General features: G+C 35.5%; 1 protein-coding gene across 2 annotated transcripts in view; it reads right to left on the reverse strand.

Moving 5' to 3' along the window:
- ATP2C1 (ATPase secretory pathway Ca2+ transporting 1) overlaps positions 1 to 17,713 on the reverse strand; it is a 170,225-nt gene that overhangs the window by 20,187 nt on the left and 132,325 nt on the right. For both annotated transcript variants that reach the window (XM_042954480.1, XM_042954479.1), the window contains exons 18-25: positions 16,235 to 16,405; positions 14,563 to 14,660; positions 5,255 to 5,305; positions 4,168 to 4,334; positions 2,730 to 2,798; positions 1,982 to 2,098; positions 1,002 to 1,149; positions 368 to 463 (exon numbers count right to left, since the gene is read on the reverse strand). In XM_042954480.1, the coding sequence (XP_042810414.1) occupies positions 368 to 463; positions 1,002 to 1,149; positions 1,982 to 2,098; positions 2,730 to 2,798; positions 4,168 to 4,334; positions 5,255 to 5,305; positions 14,563 to 14,660; positions 16,235 to 16,405 (917 nt within the window). The remainder of the gene's footprint in view (positions 1 to 367; positions 464 to 1,001; positions 1,150 to 1,981; positions 2,099 to 2,729; positions 2,799 to 4,167; positions 4,335 to 5,254; positions 5,306 to 14,562; positions 14,661 to 16,234; positions 16,406 to 17,713) is intronic.

Consider the following 17,713-nt stretch of genomic DNA (forward strand, 5'->3'; position numbering starts at 1 on the left):
TCCCAAAAATAAACATTAAAAACATTTTTTAAATGAGACTAATACCATCTTAAGAGAACCCATGAGTTTTGTCTAATACTCTCAGATATGTTAACTTGAACCTATTGTAAAACTACAGATAATAAGAGAATAGAAAGAAGAAACACCAAGTGCTGACACCTATGATTTTCTTGGATCTTCTGGTCAAAGTTAAGGCTATCATCGTCTCAAATGCCCCATCCCCATTATGACATGTTTGTGGGTAGACGTATCTGTATCTGGGGCTGTAATCTGTGGTGACAAAATCAGCTAAAACCCCACAATCCTTGCCTACTTACAATTAGTATTCTACCAATTCAATCAGCCAGCTAAGATCACCTAAGCTTACCTGGGATCTGGAACTTAGTGCATTGAACATATCGAAAAATACAAAGCATGTGAACGTCATTGTTGTGTCTCGAGGTGTTATCACATTGTCTCGTAGCTGTCACGAGAAAAAAGAATGATTTTCAGTGGGTGAATTTAATGGACAAATACTGCATGCTTGTAAAAGGTTAATATTTTCTTTGCTTTAAAATGAAAGAGCTGTAGTCTAAGATATAAAACATATAAGCTGGCTATACTTCCTATATGCCATTTAAGAAAGTCACTAATGAATAGCTGTAATTTAAATAAAGTAAAAAGTCTTCTCACAAACCACATATTGGATATTAAAACAACTTTCTTTTTTGATGTAATAAAATAGCAGTAAGGACTCAGATTTTCTAGTTTCTCCCCAAATTTTAATATATTAATTTTTATTGTACTGGTATGTCTCTGCAGATTTAAACTATTCTAATAAATGAATAAGCAATTCTATTAACCCATAAAGCCTGAAATCAAACTATTTTTAAATGTTTTTGTTATCATGTTTTCCAAAGAGCTCTCTTAACTTTCGAGGCTTCTATGTAAAACACCAAAAAAAGTGAATCCTATCATACAGAATGCATGTTATTAAGGCAGAGCTTATCAAGTAACTATACCTCCCGCCAGAAGACAAACAAAGTCCCACAAACAATGATTATAGATGAAACAAGTATTTTAAGTATCAGGTTTTTGGTCAATATGCTGTCCTTCCAGTTTCGTGGAGGTTTACGAATGACATCTTTATCCACTGGTTCTACTCCAAGGCTTCAAAACAAATGGAAAAGTGAATTACTTTAAAGTTTTAGGTTTTGATTTGTTATTTTCATAATCCCATTAACCTCAATTATCCAGGAAATGAAATGTCTTCTTATGGAAACAAAATGTTGACCATAAAAACCTTGGCTATAATTACTCAAAAATAACCATGGATTTTATCACTCTTCCTTCTTTTACTCTTGTTTATTTGGCATAGTTTGATGGGAGATTGATGGTCAAATTTCAAAAAAATTGTCCAACTTCATTTACATATAAATTTACTTATTTCAAATATGGCCTGAAATACTTAGCTACCGCATAAACCCTGAAATACCTTTTCAGGCAAGGAGATTTTAAGCAGGATGACTTATTGTAATGGCTGCTGACATGCATCAGTCAATTATTCTTTCTGCTGGGAAGCAGCATCTAAGGCCCCATTACAGAAGAAAATACTTACATGCTTAAGTCTCAATACTTTCCCAAAGTCTCTAAAATTGACAAAAGAACCCAGGTAGTAACACTAAACTCAGGATTTCTCCATTACATCCCATTCTTAGAGACAAAAGCTTTCTTCCTGAGAACAGGAACTGTATCTATATACCCTGATCTGTTCTCAACTTAAGAATGGGCATCTAACACAGTGCAAAAGCTCGGTCCATGACAGGTCAACAAACACCCAAAGAGAGTAAATGATATATGCACACATCATACAATGTATAACAAACGTGTTGCTGCATGATAGATTTCCAATCCTATCCATGAATAAAATATTAAAACTTAATCATCAGTATATCACACCTTCCTTGTCTTTCTACTAGCTCATGCATAAAAAAACTCTTACCTCTGAGCTGGAGGTCCATCCATAATTATATTGATCCACAAAATCTGCATGGCATTGAGAGGATTAGGAAAGTTCATTAATGTAGCCAATGAGATTAAAGTTAATGCTGCTATACTCCTGTTGAAAAAAAGTAATTGAAAAAAATCTGTCAGCATAGTATACTTCCTACTACTTTTATAGCACTTCCTTAGCATTTGAAAATCTCATTTTACTACTGTGCTTTTAAAGGAAGTCTGTATATCCAATTACCCTATGCTTCATTCAGGTGTGAATATTCTGAAGCTAAAGTTAAACTTTATAATCCACAGCATTTAAATAAAGGATTTCAAGATGTTTAGATAATAACAAATAGAGGAAGATTTTAAACACTGAGTTCAGAATAGCTGTTATTACAGTATAGTTAACAGTTTCAACAATATTTTGGCAACTATTTTTTGACTACAGAAAAGCCCTTCTACTTTTGGAAAAAGATACCAAGGAAACACACTAAGATTTGACACTGCTTCCTTGGTTATTTCTGGAGCTAGTAAATAAACCACAAAGGTTTATATATTTTGATGATGACTTAGACATCATCTCTTTATCTTGCCATTTTTAATTTTAGGATAGAATTAATTTTCATTTTGGAAAAGTTACATATGAACAACACTCAGAAATAGCCAAAAAGCTTCTAAGCATTCTGCTTGAATTCTACTTGTCACATAATTTATCTATAAGACCCATGGTGACAAACTTCTTATAAACTTACGTGCTCAGCTGGAATCTAACAAAATTTTTAATATTATTATAAATCCCTTTACCCTCTTCAATTGCAGACCTGAAAGTTAAAAAAAAAAAAATAAGTGATAATTATCATACAAAAATAAAGATATATTTACTCTAAAACACCAAAGACCTACTTTTGAAAACAAGTTTCCAACTGATATAACACATCCATCACTAAAAAAGAGTCTGTTATTTTCTTCACATATTAAGATTAGAAACAAATATGGAAACATTATTCTGGTAAAGAATTAAAGTCACATCTGTGAAGCTCTACCTGAACTAATTTCATTATACAATATTAAAATTCTTATTCTTAAAGATATTTCAACATTACAATCATAACACTGTCTTTTTACACAACAGACAATACTACACATTTATAACACTAAAATAATGAGCTTCTTTACCCCTTCAATTTTATTTTTCTTAAAGGTAAAGACGCATGCATGGTAAGGAATTAAATTAATGTATGTCAGGAATTAAATGGCAATAAAATATATTAGAAATCTAGCACATAAGCTACTATTGTTCCTACATACAATTAGAAATTCTGCTTTAACAGAATTATATAAAGAATATGGTTTACAAAGATTCATTTAAATTCTCATTTGGTTAAATCTAGGAAAATACATGTTTTTTAAACAACTTCCCCTTCCTTTCAAGATTTTTATACAAGTCTCAGAATGCAAAGAAAACAAAAACCCTATATCCCTACAAAAGCGTGGCAATTCAGAGCTCCCGCATGCTCCACTTCAGGCCCCGATGGGTTAATGAAGTACCCTGGACATTTAATTAGCATGTGTCACTGAACTGAGGAGGACTCAGGTTATCTAACAGGTGATTATCAAGTAACAAGAGTCAGGGGACCCCCACATGAACATTGTGCAACTGACATTACCAGGTATAACATAAGAATCTTAAATCAATTAGAAACCATGGCTGAAGGAGACAACGCTATTTAAAACATAATCACTTGTATCACTGACAACAGGGACAATTACAGACAGAAGGCAATAGGTATGGATAGAGATTTGATTATTTTAATACTTATTGTAAAGCCACATATGCATATTTCTAATAGACTGAATTTAAGTAGAATAAAGGCTCCATTAAGGTTTACTGCTGTGCCACTACACTGGTGGCCAGAAAAATGTGACATCTGGCTGGCACTCAATAAATATTTCTTAAATGAGTGACTCTGCCATTTATTATATCCTTTTCATTCCATACAAATAATTTTCTTCGAAACTATACCCTAGGCCATAAATAAGATTAATTAATCCTAGTAAAATAGTTCATCCACTGTGCACATATTTAAACAGTGACTATACTAATTCTTTTCCAGTTGAACTATCTGGAGATGGGTACAGAAAAAGATGGGAAAAGATTCTCTGATGTGCATTCACTGAAACAAAACTTACATTATGGTTTGGAAATCATCATCCACAAGGATCATGTCTGCTGCCTCTTTGCAAACGTCTGTGCCAGTCTGACCCATTGCAACTCCAATGTCTGCAGCCTTCAGAGCAACTGCATCGTTGACTCCATCTCCTGTCATGGCTACAACTGAGCCGTTCTTCTGTAGAGACTGGAGTGGGGGGGCGGGGGGGATTCTGATAAAAATGTTGCTTCCACAAAGAAAAAGGGATAAATAACTCCTATTTTACTCATATAATAAAGACTGGAAACAAGACAGACCACCAATTTTTCAACAACCTTCAATATATGGAGGTGTTAAGATAAAGTTTAGAAAAAGTTTTTATTAATAGTCTCATGTGTGAGAACCATGTCTAAAGTCTGATCTAGAGTTAATTATACAGTGGCTCTCAGGGGCAATTTTGCCTTGTAGGGGACATTTGGCAATGTCTGGAGATATTTTTTACTATCATGACTGGATGCTACTGGCATCTAGAGGGTAGGGGCCAGGGATGCTGCTAAACATCCTACGAGGTACAGGACAGGCCCTCACAACAAAGAATCCAGCCCAAAATGTCAATAGTATGAAGGCTGAGAAACTTTTAACTAATGCAATGGAGGGCTATTGTGATTAAGAACTTAAGCCCTTTAACTAATGGATACTACGTCAGTTGCTTTGTATATATTTACTGATTAATATAAATAACCATAAGTTTTTAAATATTATTTCCTCATAATATCTCCTTTTCTTGCTCTATTTATTCAGTTTCTAAGCAATTACTGCTAATTACACTGGGATGATTTGGCTATGGACTCCTGTCAGAACATACGACTACAATGTCAATGTTTTAAAGAAGGTTGTACTTGCAGATATTTCATTCAAGGTTTCTTCTACATCTTCCTTTGCTAACTACATTCTCTATTAATGCTTCAATTTCAAGCTCTAAAAAAAAAATAATAATCACCTCTTTTGCTTCACAATACCTTTTACTTTAATGTTCTATCAACATTCCTAGTAATGCAATCATAATGAAAGACAAGAAGTAGCATGTTGGAGATAGCGATAAAACAATTGGATTTTTAGAGACCCACCTTAATAATTTTCATCTTGTGCCTTGGACTAGCTCTGTAAAATACCGCAACCTGTAAAAACACAGGATACACTAAAAATCTTCAATGTTAAGAAATATCAGAATAACTCATGCATTTATGACCCAGATTTTTAAAAATTATCTATTTAAAGTATATTTACTTTGCCACAGAGATCAAGTTTAAGCAATAGGTCATATCTGTTAAGACACTCATTTGACATGATCACTTCAAACTTTACCAACAGTAGCACCGGAAATACACAATCTAAACAAGTTACCCAATTTAACCCATTATGTTTAAAGTCTGAAGAGAAACAGCCTTATTCTTGAAATGTTTCAGAGACAGAGAAGGAAGAATTCACCTCCATATGTTTCTTCATTACACTGGCAAACAACAAAAACAGCCTTTTCCCTTCATTCTGTCTTCAGGAAGGATAAAGAACAGCTGCCTTTTTTGCTGTTGTTGTGGTTTTGTTATTGTTGTTGTTTATAAAGTGTCAAGTGTCGGGGAGCCTGGGTGGCTCAGTTGGTTAAGCATCTGACTTCGGCTCAGGTCATGATCTCACGGTTCATGAGATTCAAGCCCCGCATCGAGCTCTGTGCTGACAGCTCAGAGCCTGGAGCCTGCTTTGGATTCTGGGTCTCCCTCTCTCTCTCTGCCCCTCCTCTGGTCATGCTCTGCCTCTCTCTCTCAAAAAATACATAAACACTAAAAAAGTAATAAAAAATATAGCATCAAGTATCTGCTCATTCTCCCTCTTGATTTTAATTCTTTAGGTTCTCCTACACTATATCTCCAACAGTTTATATGATCTTATCCCTCCAAACCATGCATTTAATTCCCTTTTCTGATGCCATCTCCTGGTCTCCTCAAACCCCTTCACTGTGCCCCAAAGGCAGACATCAACAACATCCCCTGTATCCTCCGCTTTTGCACATTGCTCTAACTTAATTTTGCACACAGCAAAGCCATCCCTACAGTCCTCCCAAAGAGTACCACCAGGAGAGCCTAGACAGGGGTAGGTGTCTTTCATTCCCCCTTTTTTATTCATAAAACCTCAGTTTTGAAGGTCACAGGATACTATACTTCCTACTAACTGCAGGCATTCACTGTTCCAGGTCACTCCCCCATGTTTCACAAAATGTTTTTCAGATTTTTGTTTTAATGAATACAATGTTGTATTAGTTTCACATGTACAACACAGTGATTCACAATTCTATACATTACACAATGCTCACCATAAGAGTAGTTACCATCCATCATTACACATTATTATAACACTATGGACTATGTTCCTTACACCGTACTTCTCATCCCTGTGACTTAATGAACTTCTGCTTCACTGTCACTCTTTCCAACAACACTTAAGTCACGGCGATTTTAATAACTACATAATATACCATTCTTCTCCCTACTGTCCTAGAGGATTAGTTCATACTAAGTTTTCTCTCCTCATACTTCCAATCTATCACCATCTCCAACCCTAGGCTCCGTTGACAACTTTGCTTCCCACTTCAAAGAAAACAGAATGAGGAAAGAACTTCTGTAATTCCCACCATCCAATATCTGTATCCAAGCACTATCCTTTCCTTCTCTCCTTTTATTATAGATGAACTAAATATGCTCCTAGCACACGGGTCAAATATTCTACCTTCTGACCTATTTAAAGATCATTGCTCCAGAAATTCTATCCTCTCTTGCATCAAAATCTTTTCCTCACTGACGCATCGTTATCATCAGTATACAAACATTCGATTATTTCTTCCATTTAAATAAAAATAAAACCAAAAACTTCCCTTCTTGTTTTGGGCACTACCCTACATTTTCCTCCTTCTTTATAGCAAAACTCCTCTGTACTTGCCATCTCCCATTTCCCCTCTTCTCATGCTCTCTTGACTCCATCCCAGTTGGGCCGCTGCCCCCACCACTGCGCTGAAACCCCTGCTGAAGACTATTAAAGACGACCTGCTTTGCTCATACCAGTGGTCATTTCTTTTCTGACTGACGCTCTCAGCAGCACGCTAACATAGCCGGTAATTCCCTCCTCCTGAAATACTTTCTGCTCTTGGCTTCCATGATCACCTGGTCTTCCTCCTACCTTTCCTGGTCTTACCTCTCCTGGTCTTCCTCCTACCTTTCTGGCTGCCCCTCTTTTGCAGGCTCCTCCGGACCTCCCTGAAGTCTGAATCTTGGAATATTTCAGGACTCAGTTCTTAGATTCCTCTCTACAAAAGGTCTAAGAATCTCCACCTGTCCCTAGGTGATCTCATCCAGCCTTAGAGATTTAGATTTTATTTTTATGCATTTTTGTCTTCAACCCCAGAATCTCTTCTAAAATCCAGACCAGTGAAATTAATCCACCCACCTATTCCAAAGTTCCTTTTGGATGTCTCATCTAAGACTTAAAAATATCAGAAACTGAACCCCTGTTATTTCCCAAAATACATGTCCTTCATATCCTCTGCTAATGGCAAGTATATCCTCCTAGTCGCTCCGGCTCAATTCCTCCTCTTCTCTCACATGCCACAAGCAGTTTAACAGCAAATCCTATTGGCTCCATCCTCAAATAAATCCAAACTTCAACCTCCTTACTCTAAACCCATTGCCAATACTCTGGGCCAATATATGAACTGATTTTTTATTTCTGCCCTTGTCTCCTGCAGTCTCTTCTCAACGAAGTGACCACAGTGAAACTGCTAAAACAGAAGCCAGATCACATCTGTCTTCTGCTCAAAACCCTCCAATGACTTCCTATCTTCCTCAGAATGAAAGCCAAAGCCCATTACTACCTACCCCTTCCTTCCTCCTCATTTGTCTTTTTTCACCTGAACTACACCTACGCGGCTTCCACCCTGTTCCTTAAACACACGAGGCACACTCGCCTCAAGGTCTTTGCACGTGTGTTCCCTTGTCTGGAGTGCTCTTTCCTCAGATATTACATGGGCTGCTCCTTTGTCAAGCAGTTTCTCGGTAATAAGGTCTTTCCTAGTCATGTTATCTAAAGATTCCAATTTACCTCTTCAATCTTTCCTCTCTCTACTCCCTGCTTTTGTTGGTGCTCCTTAGCACTTATCTGACACAATGTATATATTTACTTATCTTAGACTATAAGCTCCCTGAAGGCAGTCCTCTATAAATACATATAAAATGAATAAATCACTGAATTTAGTACCATCAAATAGACTGTACCCAGTTTCTCTCCCAATTTTAATAAAGGTCTAAAACAAATGAGGATTATTTTCTTAGGCAAAAGACTCAATTTAACTGTAACATCACATTACTACTTATGCCTAGGGCCTTTAGATACCATGAATCACATAAATCATATTTGGAGAATATATTTCGTTTTTAAAAAGCTCAAAATCCTTTGGACTCTTTAGTATGTCATTAAAAAGGACTAAAGTACATCTGTATTGAAAGTATATTGTTACCTTCTGAGTGACAATTCAATATTAGTGCAGAAATTAATCATATAGCACACAGCATTGAAATACAGGAGTATTTAGCAAAGACTGCAGATTTTCCAGAATATTTAAATCAAAGGCTAACTACCACCACTCAGGTTGAACAGAGTAAAATTTTGCCTTTGTTACACTCACTGCACGTCATTTGAACCATCGCAAATCATGCCATTATATCACTGACAATGGCAGCCACGAGGACATGCCAACTGTTGGACTGAAAGCATATTTCTTTTGTACACTAACAAATTACTTGACGTGCAGCCGGTATAGCTATGACCTGATATAAGATTTTAGTATTTCAAAGGTTTGATGGCAACTCAAAAATAAGAGCAGCAGTTTCGAGACCAAGCAGATTTTAATGAAAACTCAGTTGGCGCTTTGCATGTGGTACAGAGTAAAATTTGTTCTTAAAGCACCAGAAGAGCAGATCAATCATTTAGGTGACTAAAAACACTAAATTTAGCGACTCAAAATTATGGCCTAAAGAAATAAGATTTAAAACAAAAAAATATGGAAAGGACTAGAGACTGAGCTACATCACTGTATCACAGAGCTAGGATTAGACTTGGGGGTAAATGAATTTCCTCTATTCATAATCTTTTCACCTTTATATCCGTTTCTCTACCTAACAACAAAAAAAGAATATACTGATTAAAGATAAAGCACACAATAAAATCATGTAGCTTGGAAGCAAGAGAGAAAAAGATAGGATGAGGACAGGATGGTAAAAGGACAGTGGAAAAGAAATAGAACTCTGAAAAGGAGCAGGTTTAGGGAATAATTTTTTCTCTTCTCATTGGTCCTTCTTTACAGTGTCATATTTGTGGTTAGCACTCAAAGGTTTTTTTTTTTTTTAATGTTTATTTATTTATTTGAGAGAGAGCGAGCAGGGGAGGGGCAGAGAGAGAAGAGAGAGAAGGAATCAAAGAATCCCAAGCAGGCTCCACGTTCAGCACAGAGCCCAATGCAGGGCTCAAACTCACAACCGTTAGGTCATGATCTGAGCAGAAATCAAGAGCTGGATGCTTAACCAGCTGAGCCACCCAGGCACCCCATCACTCACAGTTCTCTTGATCAACATTAATAGACAAGGGTGCTAGGAAAAGGAAGTTAAGAAGAATACAGGAAAATACTAAAAGAGAAATTAATGAAAAATATTCCTGGAATTAAAATAACCTGCCGAAGTTTCCCCAATCTTCCAGGAAAGATATAAAGATACCAGATGCATTGAAGAAAAGAAAAAAAACAAAAACAAAAAACAGGTGACTGAAATAAAATATTTACAACCTACCAAAAACCAAACAGCACACAGATTGGGGATTCTATTACAGGAATTTGATTAATAGTTTTGGTAATAATACAAATGAAGGTACTGCTATTAAAAAGAACAAAAGAGGATGTCCACTTCTATTGATGGGAAATATAGGACACACTACAAGAAATCATAAAAAACATTGAGAACTCCTAGATAGACTTTCTAAATAATTAAACGAAATTGAGTTTCCATGCTACTCTTTTGTTGGCTCTAGGTTAAAAGGACAGAGTAATGTTAGAAATGAAATATGAGACTGAATTATGGAAAGAGGAAGCTAAAAAACATTTTAGTAAGGAAAAGAATTAATATGATTTAGTACATGTGGGGAAATCTCAGTAAGCTGGCAATTTAGAAGTTTTTTGCTTTTAACACTAATAAAAGAAAAGCCATTCAAACTGGTATGAAGTAAAAGCATTAGACCAAGTATATATGTTGGCTGTAAGAGAGTTCCATAAACGTAAGATGAAGTGGGGAAGAAAACAAGTTACAGGATAAGGGCAGTCCACCTAAGCTCAAAGAGCTAAAACAATTCATTAATAGTATTTGCAGAAAAGATTTAGGTATTCAAAAGAAATACCTGGAAGGGAGCTCTGGTATTTATGGAATTCCTCCTTAGAATAGGACAAGGTGAAGCAATTCAATAAGCTTCTCACAAAGCTTAGGTTTTATATTGTTTTAGTCTCTTTGGAATAGCATCAGGGTATCTGCCATAATTAATGCATAAAAACTGTTATCTGGAAAAGACGTAATTTGCCCAGGCTGATGGTGTAATTTGTAATTTGCAATTTGCCTCTTCCTTCTCTAAGTACCTTGAAGTTGGTTTCCAGAGTTCATTAGCATTTTTATCAGAGAGCCCAGAGAGTGAACCAAGAAAGCAAATAAAATGAAACTTCAAATCTGTCAATTTCACTACTTGTCACCATCTCTGGGAATAGGTTTGGAAGAAAAGGTTGAACAAAGGTCTAATGGGAAAATGTTTAATTAACTGCAGATTTCACATATATTGACTAATGTACACTCTGTCCCAATACCCCTAGGTAACCTAATACAGAATTTATTCTTTCAGAAATAAATGTTAGGAAGAAACTATCACGAAAGGACACACACACACACACACACACACACACACAAAGTCGTGTTCAAATATGGAAACAGCTTCCTCACTAAATGTAAAATAAAGCAAACACACACACTGCTCCCAGATGCTCTGAAAACAGCATTCATGAGTGACTAGAGCTTGAGCAAGAGAAAACAAATGAGTAAAAGAGCGCATTTCTACTAGTTACTGTATCTAAAATCTAAGCACAAGTGAGGCTGATGGCCCAGGGACTTAATGCTACTGTAAGAAGCACAGTTTGTGGAAATATAAGCTAAACCTTTTCAGAGGACAATTCACCAATATGTGCTAAGCATTTTATAAATGTGTTGGTCATCAGTCCAATCTTTTCACATGATGAAATTTATTCTACAGAAATAATCAGAGATAGGCACAAAGTCATGTACAATAATATTTAATGAAACAGTAAGCAACAGATGACAAAGTCAGAAGTCACACAGACCTGGACTCCCAGTCCCAATGCCATTGCTATCACTTATCAGCTCTGAGATTTCAGATTAGTATCCCAAATTCTCTGGGCCTCAGTTTCCTCACTGTAAAAATGGGTCTGCCCATCTCTTATAAGATGGCTATTAGAAGTAAATAGATAACGTATGTAATATATGAATTGCCTGGTACATGGTAAATAGTTGCTTACTCTTATTATCCTTGAAGCATTGTTTACAGTAACAAAAAATAAATGGAAGTTAAAATTTCAACACGAAAATGATTATATAACCATGTATTTGCTGTGTGTTTATACACACATAATATATCCAAGCAAAATACTGTGCACCCATTAAAAACATGTTTTATAATGATAACTTATGATTACAGAAATGCTGATGTTAAATGAAATGTTCACATTTATAACACTATTAAGTTCCAACCAGGTTTTGTCAAAACACATTTTTTAAAAAACACATGGGTTGGGGCACCTGGGTGGCTCAGTCACTTAAAGCAGCCGACTTCAGCTCAGGTCATGATCTTGTGGTCTAGGAGTTCGAGTCTCATGTAGGGCTCCATGCTGACAGCTCACAGCCTGGAGCCTGCTTTGGATTCTGTGTCTCCCTCTCTCTGCCCCTCCCCTGCTTGCTCCCTCTCTCTCTCTCTCTCTCAAAAATAATAAACATTAAAAAAAAAAAAAGACATGGGTTAACTTATTTTATTATTTTGGATGCTCTGCACAACCTTTGAGTACCTGGATTGTTTGCAGGTAGTTTCCATTCTAGCTCTTCTCTAGGTTTTCAGTTTTTCTACAATGAACATATACTACTAATGAACAAATTTTCTAATCAGAAAATTGTATTATAAAAAGCTTTGAGTTAAGATGTGGAATTAACCTAAGAAAATTCAGTGTTCTATGTAACTTGCAGTTTTGAGTGTAAAATAAGTGAAGAAGGTAGCACATTTTATTACTGTCAATGAATAAGTAGAATATGCCTAATAAAATAAATGTCAGATGATAAGCACTTATTTTAAAGGATACATAATTACAGGTACATAAATAGGCTGAATAACAATGATGACAAGAAATTCGAACTGTCAAGAACTTTGATGTAATAATGCTGCCTATCCCTTATGGGGCGCTTCCTACAGGACCTGTGTACCCACAAATCAGTCTTTGAAGTCCCCTGGAAAACATCCTAAGATACTAAAATAATCTTACACTTGAAGGCTCTGAAGAAGTTGCCTGTGTTATAGAAGAGGAGATACTTTTCCTATAAACAATTTGTTAGAAAAGCATTACAATCAACGGTAAAAAAGGCATTTCAAAGAAAAAAAGCAGTCTTTTTTTTCCAATTTATTTAAACTAAAAGAAAAAAAAGAGTCTTTTCAACAGATGGTGCTGAATAATTGAACATCCATCTGCAAAAAACTGAACCTTAACCCATTTCTCACAACATACACAAAAATTCAAATTGGATCACAGACCTTAGTGTAAAACCTAAAAATGTAACACTTTTGGAAGAAAATATAGGTAAAAAAAAAATCTTTGTGACACTGGGTTAAGCAGAGTATTCTTAGAGAAGACATCAAAATCATGATCCATAAAAGAAAAATAAATTAGACTTCATCAGAATTTGAAACCTCTGCTCTCTGAAAGAGTGCTAAAAGAATAAAAAAATAGGCCAGTAGGAAAAAATATTTCAAATCAAATATCTGGTAAAGAACTTGTATATATAATATATAAAGAACTCTCAAATTCAGTAAGAAAACAGACACAATTTTTAAAAAAATAGGCAGAGCAGACACTTCACTAAACAAGATATCTAAATGGCAACTAAGCACATGGAAAGATACTCAACATCATTAATTGTGAGGGAAACGCAAATTAAAACCACAAGAAGATACTACTATAAACCTATTAGGATGGGGTGTGGGGGAACTAACAATCCCATGTGCTAGGGAGGATGCAGAGCAATCAGAACTTGAAAACATTGCTAGTGGGAACGCAAATAATAAAGCCATCTTAGAAAACAACTTGGCAGTTTCTTACAAGGTTAAGCATATACTAACCATGTGACCCAGCAACTACTCTTAGGTATTTATCCATGAGAAATGAACATTTATTTTCATACAAAAATCTAAACACAAATGTTTATAGTAGCTTTATTAATAATCAACAAAACCTGGAAATAATACAAATGTCTTTAAACCGGGGAACAAGTAACATTCCCCCAAACACTGGTATACTACTCAGTAATTAAAAGAACAAACTATTAATACTCACAACCAACATGGATAAATCTCAAAGCATTATGCTAAATAGAAGAAGAAATTCAAAGCCTCATACTATAGGATTCCATTTTTAGAGTATTGTGGAAAAGGCAAAACTATAGGGACAGAAAACAAATCAGCAGTTGCCAAGTGCTAAAAGTAGAGAGAGGAGTTGACTATAAAAAGGCACAAGCGAATTTGGGGATATAATGGAACTGTTCTATATCTTGATTGTGGCTGGTTGCAAGACTGCACGCATTTGCATTTGTCAAAACTTAGAACTGTACATTAAAAAGGGTAAATTCTACTGTATGTAAATGATACCTCAATTTTTCAAAAAAGCATTAAATACTCATGCTACAATTAAATCAAAGGGGTAAGAAATACAAAGTAATGGTCTCTCTCCACTCTGTATTTTTTACATACAATACAACCACTTAACCTTCATAGCACCTTCCTCAGAGGAAAGTTGGTTCCTGCTAAAGTTAACAAATGTGTGCTGGTATTCATAATGATCATAAATAATAAATACTCTCAATACATCATAAATATTCTCAATGATAAGGCTGACTTCAGTGCTAAGATTTAATTTCAGGATGTGGTTCAATAAATTTGGTGGTCCTGTCTCCATTGTTCCCAAACAGTTTCATTAAGATAACAGTAGAAATGTTAACACTTAGAATAAGGTTTTTCCACCTAAAAGGTGGCCTACCTTTGGTACTATCTGTGAAAGCTGCTGGACATCCATTGCATCTATTTCTTCTCCTGAGACTGACTGGGAAGTTTTGGAATACAATCCCAGACGACTAGCTAAAGTAAAATGGGAGAGAAAACATAATTAAACAAATTAGTTTTGCTTGGGGCTCCTGGGGGCTCGGTTCAGCATCCGACTCTTGATTTTGGCTCAGGTCATGGTCCCAGGGCCATGGGTTCAAGCCCATATCAGGCTCCATGCTGAGCATGGAGTTGGCTTGGGATTTTCTCTCTCTCCCTCTGCCCCTCTCACTGCCTCCCCCCCCCCCCACCTCCTGCTCACACTCTTGCATTCTCTCTGTCTCTAAAACCAAAAACAAAACAAAAAATTAGTCTTGCTTGCTAGACTACTCAACATAATGCTCACTTAATGTGATTTGTTATCCATTCTCTTTTTAGGCATAAAATGTCTTTATATCAAGGAATCATAAGACAAAATACTAGTAAGGCAAACCTATATGAATTAGTAAAAAGTCTGGCGTTTTCTGTTTGTTTTATTTTTGTTTATATTTAATAAAGAATTTTCACTATTTAAACTACTATACCTAAGAACTGAAACAAAGCCAATAGCTTTTGCTTAGCAGCTCAATTTTTAAAAAATTTTTTAAGTGTATTTATTTATTTTGAGAGAGAGAGAGAGAGAGAGAGAGAGAGAGAGAGAGAGAGAGATCCCAAGGAAGCTCCACACTGTCAGTGCAGAGCCAGACGTGGGGCTCGAACTCATGAACTGTGAGATTGAGATCATGACTGGAGCCAAAGTCAAGAGTCAGATGCTTAACCAACTGAGCCACTCAAGAGCCCTAGCAGCTCAATTTTAACATAGATCTGAATGCATTTTAAGTAAAGTATCCAAAGCCAGACAAAACAGTGGTGGATCTGTGATAATCATGTAGTATATGCAAGTGAAAATAAATGTTAAAAGGTTTTTCTAGGTATAACTTTCCCAACAATGTTATGTTTCTGGTGACATATTCTTCTTAGATAGCATAAAATATGAAACTCCTATTCCAGGCTCTCATCATATTATTAAAATCAGAATTAATGGACTTAGCAAGCTTAAATTTATCAGTATGAATTATAGTTTACAAACTCCAGAATATTAATTTTCAGTGTCCTTTTTTTCCTATTACTTCTTAAGGTAATCTTAAATGGCATTCAAGCGACAAAAGCATATACATAGTGTAATAACAGAAATATTTATACAAGCTATTTTCTTTCAAATTAGGTCCAAGTTAAAGTCTGCTTTAAAAATTATCCTCAAGTTGAAAGGGAAAACTAAATTTCATTTCCTTTCATGTGCATAATCTAGTACTTTTATCCACAGCATAGTGGATTATGAGATTAAAAATAATAAACTATTCTTTTGTGAATAAAATACATGTGATTTCCTAACAGTTTAGCTATGTATTTTCAACTAACAGCATTACTTTTGAACCTAAAATAAATTTTTCCCACAATTTTCTATAGAGTATGAGCAAATAAGAGTCCATTTTAATTGCATAATGTCAATATTACGTGTACATGCTTCATATCTAATGGTTCACAAAGCTATGTGCACTGCAGTTAATTTCAGAAAAACTATTTTAAAAAAAAACAAAAAAAAAACCAAAAAGGAAACAGCCTAGTTATACCAATTGCAACTGCAGTCTCCTGTGAGTCTCCAGTAATCATTTTTATTGACACTCCTGAGGCAATGAGTGTTGTGACAGCTTCTTTCACACCAGTTCTAGGAGGATCAATGATTCCCACCAGGCCAAGAAATGTCAGCTGTCCCAGTTCTGGACCAGAAGCTAAAGCTAGAACTGAGGAAATAAAAAAATCGAAAAAAGGAAATGTGAGTCGCATAGCATTACAATTTACCTGACAAAAGCTAGAGACAAATCACTTAAGACTGTAATCTCATAGTAGTTATTATATATTCATTAAATAACCAAATTATTACATGTTAAAACATTAATTTAATGGTTCTAGATAATGGGGTTGCTTTAAGCTATTAAAAATTAAAAGGAATCAGACTAAAGAATAAGTAGAGATGGCAAGTAAGAAGTGAAAAAGAATGTTTTCATAAAGTGACTCCGTGTGGCTCCTCTAAATATCACCTATTAGATCTTTAGAAAATATAATTAGTTATTTGGAGAAACTATGGGTTTGCTGAGCTTTGAAAATAGTTTTAAACAGACACCTCAGAGGGGGGTTGCTACTAATGTGTCTTCATCTTTCCATTTTATAGGTCTCCAGAACACTGAAGCCTTGGAGAGAAGACTTATTAATTAATTATACATAACATGTAACAATTTCATACATGACAAACCCTGGGAGGTTAATTTAATCTGTAAAGTGACTGTAAAACCACTAATAACACTAGTTTGATTTCTCTCACTCTTTTCATAACATTGACAGGTATGTCTTATTTGTAACTTTGGTTCTCTAAGAATATCTAAATAACACCACCATATCATTATTTGTGTCATCCCTGGACACTTAAGATACAACACAAACTACTATTCATTTCCAAATATCATTTAGCTTAGTCTCACAACTCTGGTAACTACCTTATGAGCCAAAGGGATGTGTCTCCATCTGGAATATTATTAGACTGAACAACTTACAGGAAAAAAAAACAAAACACACACACACACACAAAAAAGCACACCAACTGAACATATGTATCTCCTGGGGAAACTGAAAAGTCATAACATGATCACAAACAGTATCCATTCTTATTTAAGCAGAAGGTTCAAAGGATTAGATATATTTGGAAAACCAAGGTTAGAGGCAAATGACTTCTATTTTTCCGATGTCAGAGTCATACACCTAACTATGTAGATATGTGCCCCAAAGGCTTTCACCCTGGAGACAATGAGTCTCCTGACAGTCCCTGGTGTTGGAACAGAGGCAGAAGACAACAGAAGGAGATAGTGAGTACCAATTCCTATGTCAGCAAACCCTAAGAAAGGGAGATCAGCTCCTGGCACTCTCAATAGAGGGGTGGTATTAGCCTAAAGGTTAATATCCTGTATTTATTTGTTTGTTTCCTCAGCACAAATGAAGATGCACTGCTACTGTTCAGGACAAGGGTAGGTAGACTTTTTTCGTGTGGAGGGTCCCTG

Source organism: Panthera leo, chromosome C2, assembly GCF_018350215.1.
Source record: "Panthera leo isolate Ple1 chromosome C2, P.leo_Ple1_pat1.1, whole genome shotgun sequence".
Classification (NCBI taxonomy): Eukaryota; Metazoa; Chordata; class Mammalia; order Carnivora; family Felidae; genus Panthera; species Panthera leo.